This window comes from Rhagoletis zephyria, unplaced genomic scaffold, assembly GCF_001687245.7.
Source record: "Rhagoletis zephyria isolate East Lansing unplaced genomic scaffold, Rhagoletis_zephyria_1.1 Rzeph_scaffold_01271, whole genome shotgun sequence".
NCBI classification, from domain to species: domain Eukaryota; kingdom Metazoa; phylum Arthropoda; class Insecta; order Diptera; family Tephritidae; genus Rhagoletis; species Rhagoletis zephyria.
In genome coordinates, this window is record NW_016158355.1 from 32,216 (window position 1) to 45,705 (window position 13,490).

General features: G+C 35.4%; 3 protein-coding genes and 1 long non-coding RNA gene across 4 annotated transcripts; 2 read left to right on the forward strand and 2 right to left on the reverse strand.

The window, feature by feature from the left end:
- The first annotated feature begins 34 nt into the window (after positions 1-34).
- LOC108363417 (uncharacterized) lies at positions 35-845 on the forward strand. The gene is made up of 2 exons (XR_001847617.1): positions 35-542; positions 675-845. It is a non-coding gene; the product is annotated as an uncharacterized LOC108363417 (long non-coding RNA).
- Positions 846-863: 18 nt separating this feature from the next.
- Positions 864-1,537, forward strand: Trs33 (trafficking protein particle complex subunit Trs33). Its single transcript, XM_017616779.1, has 3 exons — positions 864-1,012; positions 1,077-1,340; positions 1,391-1,537. Exons 1-3 carry the CDS (start codon positions 941-943, stop codon positions 1,514-1,516), a joined length of 462 nt encoding a protein of 153 aa, XP_017472268.1. The 5' UTR covers positions 864-940; the 3' UTR covers positions 1,517-1,537.
- On the reverse strand, positions 1,395-2,424 carry LOC108363415 (uncharacterized). Its single transcript, XM_017616778.1, has 3 exons — positions 2,351-2,424; positions 1,998-2,291; positions 1,395-1,942 (listed from the first exon to the last, which is right to left on the reverse strand). Exons 2-3 carry the CDS (start codon positions 2,254-2,256, stop codon positions 1,557-1,559), a joined length of 645 nt encoding a protein of 214 aa, XP_017472267.1. The 5' UTR covers positions 2,257-2,291; positions 2,351-2,424; the 3' UTR covers positions 1,395-1,556.
- A 73-nt stretch (positions 2,425-2,497) lies between these two features.
- On the reverse strand, positions 2,498-4,747 carry LOC108363414 (zinc finger protein 26). The gene is made up of 5 exons (XM_017616777.1): positions 4,655-4,747; positions 4,135-4,591; positions 3,773-4,073; positions 3,540-3,704; positions 2,498-3,480 (listed from the first exon to the last, which is right to left on the reverse strand). Exons 2-5 carry the CDS (start codon positions 4,582-4,584, stop codon positions 2,813-2,815), a joined length of 1,584 nt encoding a protein of 527 aa, XP_017472266.1. The 5' UTR covers positions 4,585-4,591; positions 4,655-4,747; the 3' UTR covers positions 2,498-2,812.
- Between the last annotated feature and the right edge of the window lie 8,743 nt (positions 4,748-13,490).

Sequence of the window (13,490 nt, forward strand, 5' to 3'; positions counted from 1 at the left end):
AAAAAAAAAAAAAAAAAAAAAATATGTACACAAATACATACATAAGTTATTTATGTCACCTTTTTCATAATTATCAAGAAAAGCATATGTAAAAAAAAAACATAGAGACCGGAAAAAAGGGGGAAAAAAAAAAAAGAATCGCCAAACAACTCAATCGCTCAATTTAAAGACAAGAAAACTAAAAACTTTGTTAACCTTATATAAGACTGATCAAGGCGTAAAGGACATAAACAATCCTTCGCTTTTTTGTTCATTCCAAAAACGGATGCCTAATTTCTATTACTTTTCGGAGTATAGACTTATAAAAAAAAAAAAAAAAAAAATTAAGTTGATGTATAAATTTCTAAAGTACCTGAACAATAAACATTTTTTATATGGCAATAACGTTAAAAAAGGAAAAAAAAAAAAATAATAATAATAATAATTGTAAACTTATCGGACCGATCAATATGTTATATTAATATATAATCGGTTCTTCTTTAAAAAGACAAGCCACGGGCTCCGACTTACGTGTAAACTATGCTACATGTCGATGTACAAATGTAAATAAATAAAAGAAAAAAAAAAAAAAAAATTGTATGTTCAATGCATATCTGTTTGCATTAGAGAAACTGTATGTTCAATGTAATCGTTTTGTCTTTGTATCTGTTTTGTGTATCTTCTCTTTGTCAAAGCACACCAACACCTCCACCCATATTCGGCACAGCAAGGAGCATCAAAGGAAGAACCTCGGAGATAGCGGGAGACTTCAAGAATCAACGGATCTCCTCAATACTCTTGTATAACCTGGCATATACATTACAGTATTACTGCCAACAATCTTGGACTACAGAGTCCATAAAGCCACGAAAAAAAAAAAAAAAATTCGTCTGCAGTCAGCTGTTTCAAAGTTGTTTATTTTTTATAAATTTTTATTTGTTCATCTTGCACAGTCTCTAAAATGTCAGAGGACATATTATATGATTTTTTGCATGCTGAAATTGTTAATTATTGCTTGAGTAATAATAACAAAGTAAGTTATATACCTAACATTAACATACACAGCTTTTATATCTCTCACTACGTTTTCACAAAAGGAGAACGATTTTTCAGCCTTGGAGTATATTGGATTCAACACGGGATATCGGCTTATTGAGCGTTTAACACGTGATGTTCCACGATTCAAAGACGAATTGGAGACAATGAAGTTTATATGCACTGACTTTTGGACACTTATCTATAAGAAACAGGTCGATAACCTGCGTACCAATAATCACGGCATGTACGTGGTACAAGATAAGGCATTTCGATTTCTTACACGAATATCGACAGGTTCGAAGCAATTGGAGCACGCGCCTAAGGTTTGCAATTACACTATATGTTGGACAAAGTTAATACGTTTCTATTACAGTTCGTATTTTTCACTTGTGGTCTGGTTCGAGGGGCGCTGACGAATTTAGGTATAAATAGTACCGTGACTGCTGAAGTGCAAACTATTCCTGCTTGTAAATTCCATATAGATATAAATAGAAACTAATACAATATATATTTAATTTAACCCGACATATTTGACTTCATTAAATCTCCTTCGTATAAAAAGCTATAACGTCTCTTCTGCCAATGTTTAGCGTAGATTTTAGTGTCCAGTTAAGACCTTCAGGAAGTTGCGGTTCTAGTGGCAAAGGATCGGTAAACACTCCCATTCCAACCTTGGGTCCGATAATTAACAAACTATTTCCTTTGTACATGTTAAGGTAGTTGAGGAACGCAGAATGATTATTAAAGTAACAAAACATTAGCGCAAAGTTCCAACTTTGCAAATTGCAACACTTTTGAAGATAATCTCCTTGTATGTTCTCTTTGTTGCTCAAATCTTCAATATAATTTAGGTTGATAAAACTTTTAATTGCATATTTGCTTTCCCACCAGGCGCGATCAATTTCAATACCACTGACAGAAATACCTATTTGATAGGGAAACTATGTTTAAAGTATTTTTTTATGAATTTGATGTCATACCTAAACATTCTTTGATTATCCATTCAAGTAATCCACTGCCGCAGCCTACACTAAGTATATGGACAATTTTGTTCACCTTTAGTACCGAACCCAATTTTTGTAACTCATCTTCTGTGGGCCAGATCCACATTAAACTGCACCGTTGACCAAAATCAAGTGATTCGCCTAGTGCAAGCCATTTTCGCCAATCTTTCGCAGCAGCATCGGCCATGGGCTCAGTTGTTGACTCGTAATAAAAACTTTCGAGTGCACTCTCCATCACGAATGGTAAATATTTTAAACTGATTACAATACCTTTTAACGAAAGAAACGTGTATAAACTTTTCAGAATATACGAGGAATAGACAATATACCAATGACGGAAACGTCACATGTTCCTACTCACGGTCAATGCCAAAGTTTACCTCTGCGTGCATTTTCGATCTTTGCATTCTTACCCGTCAAAGAATACATCAAACATATGGCATTGAGCCAAACTATTTTCTTTATAATAAATTGTTTTATTCGCATGCGTTGAGTTGTTATTGTAAAGAATATAAAAGAGCAATAATATTGCTATTTGAATATACATACATACATATGTACATATGTAAGTATGAGTATGGAATATAACGGTGGCTATCACAGAATCCATCGTAGTCCGATTTTTGGTGAAATCTTCGAAAATGCGATCACCGATTTGGAACTAACGTTTGTTTTAAAAGTAGCTATTCAAATTCAGTGATGGCATTTTCGTATATTTCACGAAAAAATCGGATTATGATAGATTCTGTGATAGACCTGAACATTGTTCTGCCTAAAAATCATGCGACAATTTAAAAGTCCTGATATTCATACGTATATTTAAAGTTTTTGCGCCAGTGCATCTCGCTGAAATTTGACGTACTAAGCGCCACACGCCTTTCTAATGACGGTGCCATATCAACACTGGCAACCAAGTTATCAGCGGTTTTTTGCTTGACGTATGTTTCTTCTCTCTCACTTTCGCTTTCATCCTCACAGTCCGAGGCCAAAATCTTACGATACATTTTGATTGGGTCATACTTCTTTTTGACTTTCATTTTTTTAGAGCTTCCATTTGTGTCAGTACCAGCATTCAATGTCACGTTTTGCAATGTCGTAAGAGTTGAGTCATTCGTGATTGCCTTGGTATTAACATCCACTTCAGTGGGGTCAATATTCAATTCCTGGATGTTATCAAGGGAAATCTGACAAGTTGGAACTTTCATTGGCGCAACATTTCCAATGCATTTGATGACGGCGCTGTTCTCGACAGTCTGTGGTTCTACAACAGCTGTCATATTTGTGGAAAGGTCTCCTGCCTCAATTTTTTCGTGCGAATTGGAGCTGTTATGGGTTGGTAGTGTTATCTTCACACAATTTTCAAAGCTCTTTTCTGGATGAATTGTGCGTATATGCCTCAACATATTATCCTTGCGCATTATGGTAACATCACAATCCGTACAATGGTATTTGATAGTATCTGTAAATTAACTCTCCTTAATGTCAATATTTTACTGGTGCATCAGCAATTTACTTTACCTTGATGAAGTTTTACATGACGCAGCAAAACTGCTGAATCACTGAATTTATGCATGCAAATGCCACAAATAAAACAATCAGTCTTTGTATGTTTTTTTAGGTGTAATTTAAGTGTATAGTTGCGTTGAAATCGTTTATCACAGTATTGACATTTAAATCTTTTATCTATAAGTAGAAGATTTATACATATATATATGTAAGTATATTCCTTTAACACTCTCAAAGAAACTTACCAAAGTGCTTTTGGATGTGTTGTTTTAAAGTAGCCTTCAAAGCATAGCTTTTCTGACACTCTTTACACTTGTAAGGCAAATCTTTATCATCGTGTAGTTTCCTGATGTGGGCGGTCAAAGATTCTTTGCTACGAAATTCTTTATTGCATTCACTGCACTTTAATGGTGCAGTATAATGAAGTTTTTCATGCTTCCGCAGCACCATCCGATTCGTGAAAGACTTGTTGCATTCTTTACAAAAGTATGTATGCTCTGCATGCGTTTCCATATGATAATTAAAATGAGAACTCGTAGCAAAAGCCTGCAATTACAAATATATGGATTCAAAGTCATACAATTTTAAGCACAATTTTAGTACAGACCTTATCACATTGCAGGCACTTGTACTTCTTAGAAGCATTACTACCACATGTTAAATGGTAATATTGCTGTGAGCGACTGGTAAATTTTCTGTCGCATTTTGTACAATGGTAGTGCACACCAGAGTTCGAATCATTTTCTTCCTGACGAATATGCGCTGGCAGGGCGACCGTTTTTCTGCCTTTCTTTTTGGAAGTCTTAACTACAATGTCATTTTTCTCCACTGGAGCAGCTTCTGCCTCTGTTACTATATCGGCGTCAATAGAATGGCTTGTTATATTGTTTAAATCATTGCGCTGTTGCAGTTGACATTCCATGCACTCATCATCAGCAAGTAGACATTGGCGACATTTTCGGTGACCACAGCTATCAGTGACCAATCGATTCGCATTCTCTGTAACAAGAATTCCACAACGGGGACAGTAGTTTGTGCTGCTATTTGCAAAACTCATATCGTTTCTAAAATATGCGATGAAGCGTAAAACGACACATTTTACATGAAAACTACGACAATAAACTTACGAGAAACAGCTGTTTTTTTATTTGTTTACTAAGGCGAATTCAAACATAAATTCGAGGCGAATTCAAGGCGCACCTATAAAGGCCCGTCCACATACAACTATGGCATTACGTTGGAGTTATGGCATTGGCGTCGCTTTGACAGGAGTGCGAGTAACGCCCGTGCTTGCTAAAACGAACGCTTAGCTGCGAATACTTTGGTCACTAAATTTACATACTAGCGGCAAATAAATCAAAATTTTATATCAATAATTGCATAAAAACTATATATTTTTTACCCGCATTTGATTAAAAATAAAATTGTTTCACATAAATTTAACTATTCGGAACATATGACGAACGACGCACGCGAAAGTTGAGAGTTGGCCATATTTATGTTTTACTTTTGCATTAGCGTTGTTGTTGTTGTTTTAGCAGCATACAAAAAGACTTTTTGGGGAGTGTGGCTGGAGTGAAGCTGAAATTAGTCAAGAACGTAAACCTACCGGTACGTAAACCCGAGTCAGCTGACACGATCTGTCTTACCAAAGCACCATGTAAATGAAAACTCAACACCGCAGAGTTTTTCTGTAGTTGTAGCCCGTAGCGCAGAAATCTGCGGAATTTAGATTTTTCCGTGTCAGCTGATTTCTCCTTCTTTAGATGGTTGCCACTTCTTCAGTTTTACAGATGGTAAAAAAGATATAAGTTCCTATTCAAAATATGTTTAAAATATTTGAAATTTACTATTGAATAAGGTTTTTGTTTAAAACTAAGTAGTTTATATTTAGCTAAAATCTACTATAGCACGAAAAATTTTAGTTGAAAGGGTAAGTTTATGAAAAGGCATTGATGAGTGGCAACAGTGTAGTAAGCAACACTGAGGGCTCCAGTAATCGACAAAAAAATTAATTAATTAATTAATTGCATTAAAAACTATATTTTTTATCCGCATTTGATTAAAAATAAAATTGTTTCACATAAATTTAACTATTTGGAACATATGACGAACGACGCACGCGAAAAGTTGAGAGTTGGCCATATTTATGTTTTACTTTTGCATTAGCGTTGTTGTTGTTGTTATAGCAGCATACAAATTCCCCAAAGACTTTTTGGGGAGTGTTGCTGGAGTGACAGTCCTTGGCCTTGCATTAGCGTTGCCCAACTTTGGTTATGTGGAGACTTTCATATAAATGCATGTATTCATAGTCAGCTATCGAAACGACGCCAACGCCATCACAACGCCAAACTTGTATCTAAACATCCATAGATGCGCATGGCAGGGATGGAATTCCAAAATTTTAAAATGTGTAATGATCTGAAAAAATAGTTCCAAGAAGGAGATGAAAGTGTCACAAAACTGAAATTGCTTTCTTTTAAGGCTTTTTAGTGCTGTAAACACATAAACGGCTTGTGGTGTGTGGCAATATTTGCAATTGCGTTCCACAACCCTATCGTGCACGGCTCGTAATTTTTTAATAGTTGCGTTCCAGAGAACTTCGTGTAAAAACCTGTAAAACTGTTAAATAACAAAATTACTCTCTTGAAGGAGAGGAGCAAGAGAGAAAAAATAAAAGTCACCTGGAACGGGAAAAAACACTTTTCCTGTAACTACTTCCATTTTTTTTTAATGTTAAGCACCATGGAGACGATCAAATATAGTTATCAATCGTCTCGGGTTTTGCTTGACAAAAAACAAGCGCACTTGCCTTCTGATCGTCGTGGGGAGCAAGTGCGCGGACAAGAAAAAGAAATTGTTTGTTGAATTAACGCGTTTATTCGAGCGTTTGCGGGCAAGACACGAGCCAATCTCACACATATGCAATGATTGACCTATTTATTTGATTGTCTCCGTAGCGCTTAATGTTCTTTGCTATCTGTTTTTGTTTACAAATGCAAACCTACCTATCGTTTGACACTTTTCATGAACTTGCAGAAAAACTTCGGACTAAAACCTACAACTTATGACTGAGAGAGAGAGAAAGTTACTCTCACAAAAGTCGTTTGACTTGCAGGTTTTTTTGGCACCTGGAATGCTTTCCTGCAAAAAAAAACCTGCAAATCGTGAATATCGTGAGCATCTGGAACGCAACTAATGAGAGCGTCAAGTCAAGAAAAACGGTGTTGGCATTTTTTGAACAATTGTATTTTTTTGATACAATTTCTTTCACAATATACTTTACTAGTACGCAAATCTTTTCAGTACAATTTTGTTGTGAATACTGAAAATATATAGCTCTAAAAATTCACAGCGCGAAATTTTTTACTCCCTTTTTTCGACTTTTTCGAATTTGCATTTGTAAATCTTAAAACAAAATGTCGAAATTAGCTTCAATTTGTTCACCCCATGCCACTATCCAATTCCTATGTGGAATTGCTCAGTGATTCCGAAAAACAAGTGCATTTTTTTCTCAATGGATGACTTTTTGAGATATTTGCAATTTACCGTTATTCAGCTTAGAAAAGAGTGGTTCCAGTTAATCACGTATGTATATCTTTCGAACCAATTGAACAGTCATAATACGAAGTAAAGATAACCAAATTCTCCATAAACCGTAATACATCACTCTTCGAAAGGCCGACTAATTAATAGTTCCACATTTTTTTTTTTTTTTTGAAAAAATGAAAAAAACTAACATTTTAACAGGGGAATAAAAAAAAAAAAAAGATTTTTCTGAATTTTTTTATTTTGCATGAAAACCTGTTCCTTTACAAAAAAATTAAGCTGTGGTGAAATGAATAACCAGAAAAGAGAGTTAAGAGCGAAATACACAACACAAGCGGCTTGACAAACCAAGCGAAATTTCCCTTTGCTTCAAGCCATTTGTGCTGTGTATGGGGGTGTTTGAAGGTTTGACGGCGGTTTGTCAAACCTTCAAACACCCCCATACACAGCACAAATGGCTTGAAGCAAAGGGAAATTTCGCTTGGTTTGTCAAACCGCTTGTGTGGTGTATTTCACTCTTTACTCAGGTGTACATGGCATGGCGTATGAGTAACATTATTTCCTGCTAATTTTTCATAAAACAGATCTGTGTGCTTTTTTTATTTGACCACTCATTCCTTCTTTATTTATCCATCGTTTTTGTCCATTGGTAGCTTGATTTTTTTGTAACAGAAGAGGCCTTAACACAAATGAAAAAAATTTACACAGAATCTTATTTGTTATGTTTGTTGTTTGCATGTTAAAGCTTGAACTTGTTAATTTTTACATGGAAAAGCGAAACATCTGGAATAATTAACTAATTTTTCAGAACTATGAAGCCTATCGAATGGGCTAGAAAACTGAATACTCCAAATATTTAAAAAAGATTAAAAAAAGCTCGAAACTTTAACGATAGTTTATTGATTTTTGTTTAATGTTGCACGAAAATTGCACCTTGGATTTATACGATTTTTGTTAAAGTATAAACTGTACTTTTATAAACAAATAATTAAAACTAAATTATATTAAGATAAATAGTCAAATATTGTCGATATGGTGGTGTCGTAAAGATTTGATAAGCACTGTAGCTAGGAATATTGCCATAATATTAATATTACTAAGAGCGCAGTTACACGATATGTATTTCCATATGTAATGCTACTTTTCTGAGCGTTCAAATATATGATTAATACGAGTACATGCAAAAAGTAGCATTTACATGTGCAAATACATATCGTGTAAGAGCCCTGTAATGAAATGCTATGGCCAGTTTTAGTACCCAATCCAAAGAAGATGCCTCTTTTTTCTATTAAGAATGGCTTAGAAATGTTTTTGGTAAACTAAAAACTAAAAATCGAAAAAATTTTACATAGCGCGGTTTGCAAGTGGACTACTCATATATGTTAATCAATTTTTAAAAGTTTAAATGTATGTACATGAACAAGTAAACTTTCTCGGGCCATCAAATCATTGGTCTTTAGGGGAATGTATGTGCATGTACTAAGAAAATATATGAGCAAATCAAAAAGTCGATATAATTTACAGTCAAAAATACAGTTTTTGTATAGATTTCATACGGAAGGTACAATTTCATTTCCCAACACTGAGGCGAAATGTATGCACACCTGTCAAATGAGAAAATAGAAATTGCTCGGCTACAACTCGGCGTGCAATCAAACGACAGCCTGGGCTTGTGTTGTGGACTGTGTTCAATTCATATAAGTTGCATTCCAGATGCTTCACGATTTGCAGGTTTTACAGGATTTGCAGGAACAGCTGTTTTCTCCATTAATAAACCTTATGGTAGGTGGTAACCAGGAAAGGCTTCCTGTAAAAACCTGCAAATCGTGAAGCATCTGGAACGCAACTATAGTTTACACGTATTTTATTTAGACAGGCTGCACGCTGCACACCAAAAGCCCTTTATGTGTTTACAGCTTAAGAACCACACATATATTTTTATAAATAGTATTTTTAATGTACTTCGTTGAATTATTAGAGTAAAATCATAGTATAATAACACGATATACATGCTTAAGACTTCGGTTGTCATAGTTCTAACTTTGTACTTGTGAAAAAAAATGCAATATTCCAATTACGAAGGGGGAAAACGCTGAAATATACCTATTCGGATCTGTTTAAACTTATACATACCTATATACAAAGTAATGGCAGTGCGACATTTTGACCAGTTTTGAATGCCAAAAATGGCACTATTGTGCCTACTTTTCCATCACTGGCGCATGGTAAAAAAATACAGCAGGCGGCGCTGATTGTGATACCGCTAATAGGGCTTTCGCACGCGGCGATTTTTCAGGCAACTTTTGCGTTCAACTCACGCAGGGTTGCACGACAAATTATTGAATGGCAAAAAATATCAAAATATAAAAAAAAAAACAAAATATAAAAAAATATCAAAATATTCGCCATAGAAAGGCGTTTGCATTGTTCAACAACTTTACCTCCTACTTTTGGTTGAACTGCCTTTCAACTAATCGCTTTCAACAAAGTTGTTCGCCAGCCAACATTTAGCCATTCAACTTTTTTTTCGTGCAACTCTGCGTGAAAGCAAAAGTTGAACGCAAAATCACCGCGAGCGAACACCTTTTAACCCTCTCTTTGTATTGTGTATTGCATAGATGCGCCTTGCATTCTTACTGCCATATCTAACTTAGGGTTTACACCGGACAATACTGTCATGACAATAAGGCTGCATTTCTTTATTCATTTTGAACGTTTGGAATAAACTTTTTTGTTTACTTATTCTTTAGAACGTTCCTGATGATATGTTAACGTATATTTCAAACGAATTCTGTTTATTTCGGCTGTGAAATTGGATTATCCGGAATGTATAAAGAAACGCAGCCTAATAGTTGTGTTTATTTGGGTTATCCAGCTCAGTATCGCGATCATTTCTCACGGAAACAGTCAGGATCATTCTTATTGGAGTTGGCAGCACTAAATTGTAAAAATGAACTCGCTAAATGGAGAAACGTACATTTAGGATGCGTTTCACCAGATTTATTTAAGTGAAAATTACTTTAATTTTCGAGTTTTTGGTTTTAATTTGTCTCAAATTTTGATTTAAGTGACCTATGCTCTTTACTTAAATAAAAATTAAATCAGAATAACCACACTAAGAGACGTTATACGTTTAATGAAGCTTTCAATAATGTAACACGGTATGTGTATGGCATTGGACGATATGCTCATATATCGCCATGGCGTGGTTGCAGTATTATATATTTTTGGGCTGCAAGAAACTGCATTTTTTTTATAAATTGTTAGTGGAACCCAGCGGCGCACTGCTAAATGGGGTTCGTTCAGAATATGCATTGCGTAATTCATACAAATAAAAGATTAAAACACCGCTGACCCAATTTAAAATTGTAATGCTTATCGTAGGCAGTCTACTTGCAATGCACATTACAACTTACAAACGAAGACGTATTGTAGTGAACGCCCGAAGAGTATTCGGTCACATACTTTCCGATTACAAACAAAACCAGTATGTAAAGGACGCTAACCACAAAGGGCCATGCCTATGGCAAAGTAATCTGGGTTGTTATCCATTCATTCCGATATACCGCCTTCCATGATACAAAAATTTTAATTTTTTTGACATAAACTGTGCTTACTGACGTTTCTACTTCTCGCAAATTGTTAATGTAGCACTGCCAACTAATCAAATAATTATTTTGGAAATTTTAACATTTTTTTAAGGAAGTTTTATTTTATTAAATAGTAAGTTGTAACACACGAGGTAAGTATATGTACTTACATGATTATTCGTATTAAAAGAGCTGCGTATTGATTTAAATTGCTATAAATGTAAGGCACACCAAAAATGTAGCATTATCTTTTACATGATATATTATATGCAGTTGGCCCTTAAGAAAGTAAGTAGGATGTTGCTTTATTTCGGATTCTAGGGAAGCATACTCATCCTACTCCTACTGGGATCGCGTTTCGCTCTAATTGGGCGCATCCGTTCCGCCGGTTGAAATCTTTCGCGGGAAAGTGGTCGGAACAAACAAACGATACCTTTGGTAACGCATTTTCAGTTACCATGCACGCGGATATCCACTTTTCCGCCGGAAGTCGATAAAACTGTATGTTAGTTTTTGCGCAATTTCTTATGTTATTTTTGCAGAAACAAAAACCAATAAAAAAATTAACAATAGTAAATGCGTATTTTATGTGAATGCAATGTAATATTTCCATTACCTTCCGTTTTATACTCTTTATCGCTAAAAGCTTTAATTTCTTTTAAATAATTATATATATATTTTTTTGAAGTAGGTAATCAATCACTTTTTTACTTTTGTCAAAGAATATGGTAGCTCGATTTCAAAAGAAAATGCCAAAAGCACAGTTTACATCAAATGGGAGCAATGGCGGCTAAGAAGAAGAAGTGAAACAAGGCGAATTTATATAAGGTGGTGTTGTTTCATCAGCTGTGAGTAGCGTTTGATTGTCAAAATTTTGTATTTCGTTAGCGAGTGAGTGAAAACGTGAGAGTGTTTGTATTTTCTGTCGCCCTTTTTCATCTGAGGAAGAATAGCTGAAATTTGACATTGGCCCGCTAAAAGCAAAAACAAAATACAAGTAATTGTATTTGTTGAATCGATACCACCTTATATGTATTCGCCTTGAAGTGAAACTACCTTTAAATATTTGTATCATGCCACCTTCGAAGTTTGGAAGGAGTATTCGATTACGTAATGTGCATTTGCACCGCTGGGGAAAGTCCCGCAATATTTGTATGAAAAGCTTCAACTAACCAAATCACAGAGACATAACAGCTTGATTGTTCCTAAATATTAGGTTTCTATAATAACCAATAGTCAGTACTAATTTGTACTGGAACCTGCAAATTTTTACTGGAAAAGTGTATGATAACCCAAAAAATTTGCAAGAGAGCACTGAATCGAGAGCGGAGCAACTTCAAAAAGTTAATATTTCAATATTTCATTGGCCTTGATATGTCCTCTGACTACAAATAATCTTGGTGTGTACCTTTTTCCTTTTTCTTCTTCTACTTATTCTCTTACATTATCCATCTCCTCGTTCCTCTTTAATCATTTACATTTGCTGTATTATTATTAAGTCCCCTTTCAGACACGTCAAGTCTTGAAAGCAATTTTTTTCGCATTCTCTTTTGTGTTTTCTATTTGCTTCCACACGCGTCAACTTTAATTGAATTCAAGTCCTTGGTTCTTTATTGGGAAGCAACGAAAACATCAAAAGAGACAAGAAAACTTGAAACGAATTGACGGTACGGAGGTATCTGTACTCTTCCCCTCTCTTCCCACCTCCTACGTCAATGAACGAGCAGACTTGAAAGCAAGACTTGACGTGTCTGAAAGGGGATTAAGTTTACACATATGTATATGTAATACTCCTATCCCTGCAAAAAATGGGACTAATCCGGGATGACTCCGGGAGCAATCGCAAAGCAGCATGCGACTAATACCACTTTTGATCTCTTTATATGGAATGAACTGATCGCTTTTGTTCGAGCATGTCCTATGGAGAGACTAATTGTTCACCTTTATACCCGAATGGGTATGAAAAGCGACTAGTCAATTTTAAAAAATAAAAATTTGCACCAGCTGAAATTCGAACCGGGGGGCTCAGTTTTGTTAGGCGAATACTCTCTCTGTGTGCCAACGCCGCACGTGAAATTTATTGACTAAGTGCGTACATATCATTAAATCGTTAATAGTACCCGTTAGAGATGAGTTGGGGACTAATTGATCTCCAATTATACCCATTAGGGATGAATCGAGACTAATTGACCTCCAATAGTACCCGTATGAGACTAGTTTGGACTAATTAATGCCCAATTGTACCCGATTGAGAGNGCAACTTCAAAAAGTTAATATTTCAATATTTCATTGGCCTTGATATGTCCTCTGACTACAAATAATCTTGGTGTGTACCTTTTTCCTTTTTCTTCTTCTACTTATTCTCTTACATTATCCATCTCCTCGTTCCTCTTTAATCATTTACATTTGCTGTATTATTATTAAGTCCCCTTTCAGACACGTCAAGTCTTGAAAGCAATTTTTTTCGCATTCTCTTTTGTGTTTTCTATTTGCTTCCACACGCGTCAACTTTAATTGAATTCAAGTCCTTGGTTTTTAATTGGGAAGCAACGAAAACATCAAAAGAGACAAGAAAACTTGAAACGAATTGACGGTACGGAGGTATCTGTACTCTTCCCCTCTCTTCCCACCTCCTACGTCAATGAACGAGCAGACTTGAAAGCAAGACTTGACGTGTCTGAAAGGGGATTAAGTTTACACATATGTATATGTAATACTCCTATCCCTGCAAAAAATGGGACTAATCCGGGATGACTCCGGGAGCAATCGCAAAGCAGCATGCGACTAATACCACTTTTGATCTCTTTATATGGAATGAACTGAT

What these genes read in the sequence shown, in the direction of transcription:
- Trs33 (XM_017616779.1), top strand. Translation starts at nt 941, where the DNA reads ATGTCAGAGGACATATTATATGATTTTTTGCATGCTGAAATTGTTAAT. An exon ending in GCTTGAGTAATAATAACAAA is followed by an intron (nt 1,013 to 1,076) that starts GTAAGTTATATA and finishes TTTTCACAAAAG; the next exon opens with GAGAACGATTTTTCAGCCTT. An exon ending in AATTGGAGCACGCGCCTAAG is followed by an intron (nt 1,341 to 1,390) that starts GTTTGCAATTAC and finishes TTTCTATTACAG; the next exon opens with TTCGTATTTTTCACTTGTGG.
- LOC108363415 (XM_017616778.1), bottom strand. Translation starts at nt 2,256, where the DNA reads ATGGAGAGTGCACTCGAAAGTTTTTATTACGAGTCAACAACTGAGCCC. An exon ending in GATAATCAAAGAATGTTTAG is followed by an intron (nt 1,943 to 1,997) that starts GTATGACATCAA and finishes CCTATCAAATAG; the next exon opens with GTATTTCTGTCAGTGGTATT.
- LOC108363414 (XM_017616777.1), bottom strand. Translation starts at nt 4,584, where the DNA reads ATGAGTTTTGCAAATAGCAGCACAAACTACTGTCCCCGTTGTGGAATT. An exon ending in AGTGCCTGCAATGTGATAAG is followed by an intron (nt 4,074 to 4,134) that starts GTCTGTACTAAA and finishes TTGTAATTGCAG; the next exon opens with GCTTTTGCTACGAGTTCTCA. An exon ending in TCATGTAAAACTTCATCAAG is followed by an intron (nt 3,481 to 3,539) that starts GTAAAGTAAATT and finishes GTTAATTTACAG; the next exon opens with ATACTATCAAATACCATTGT.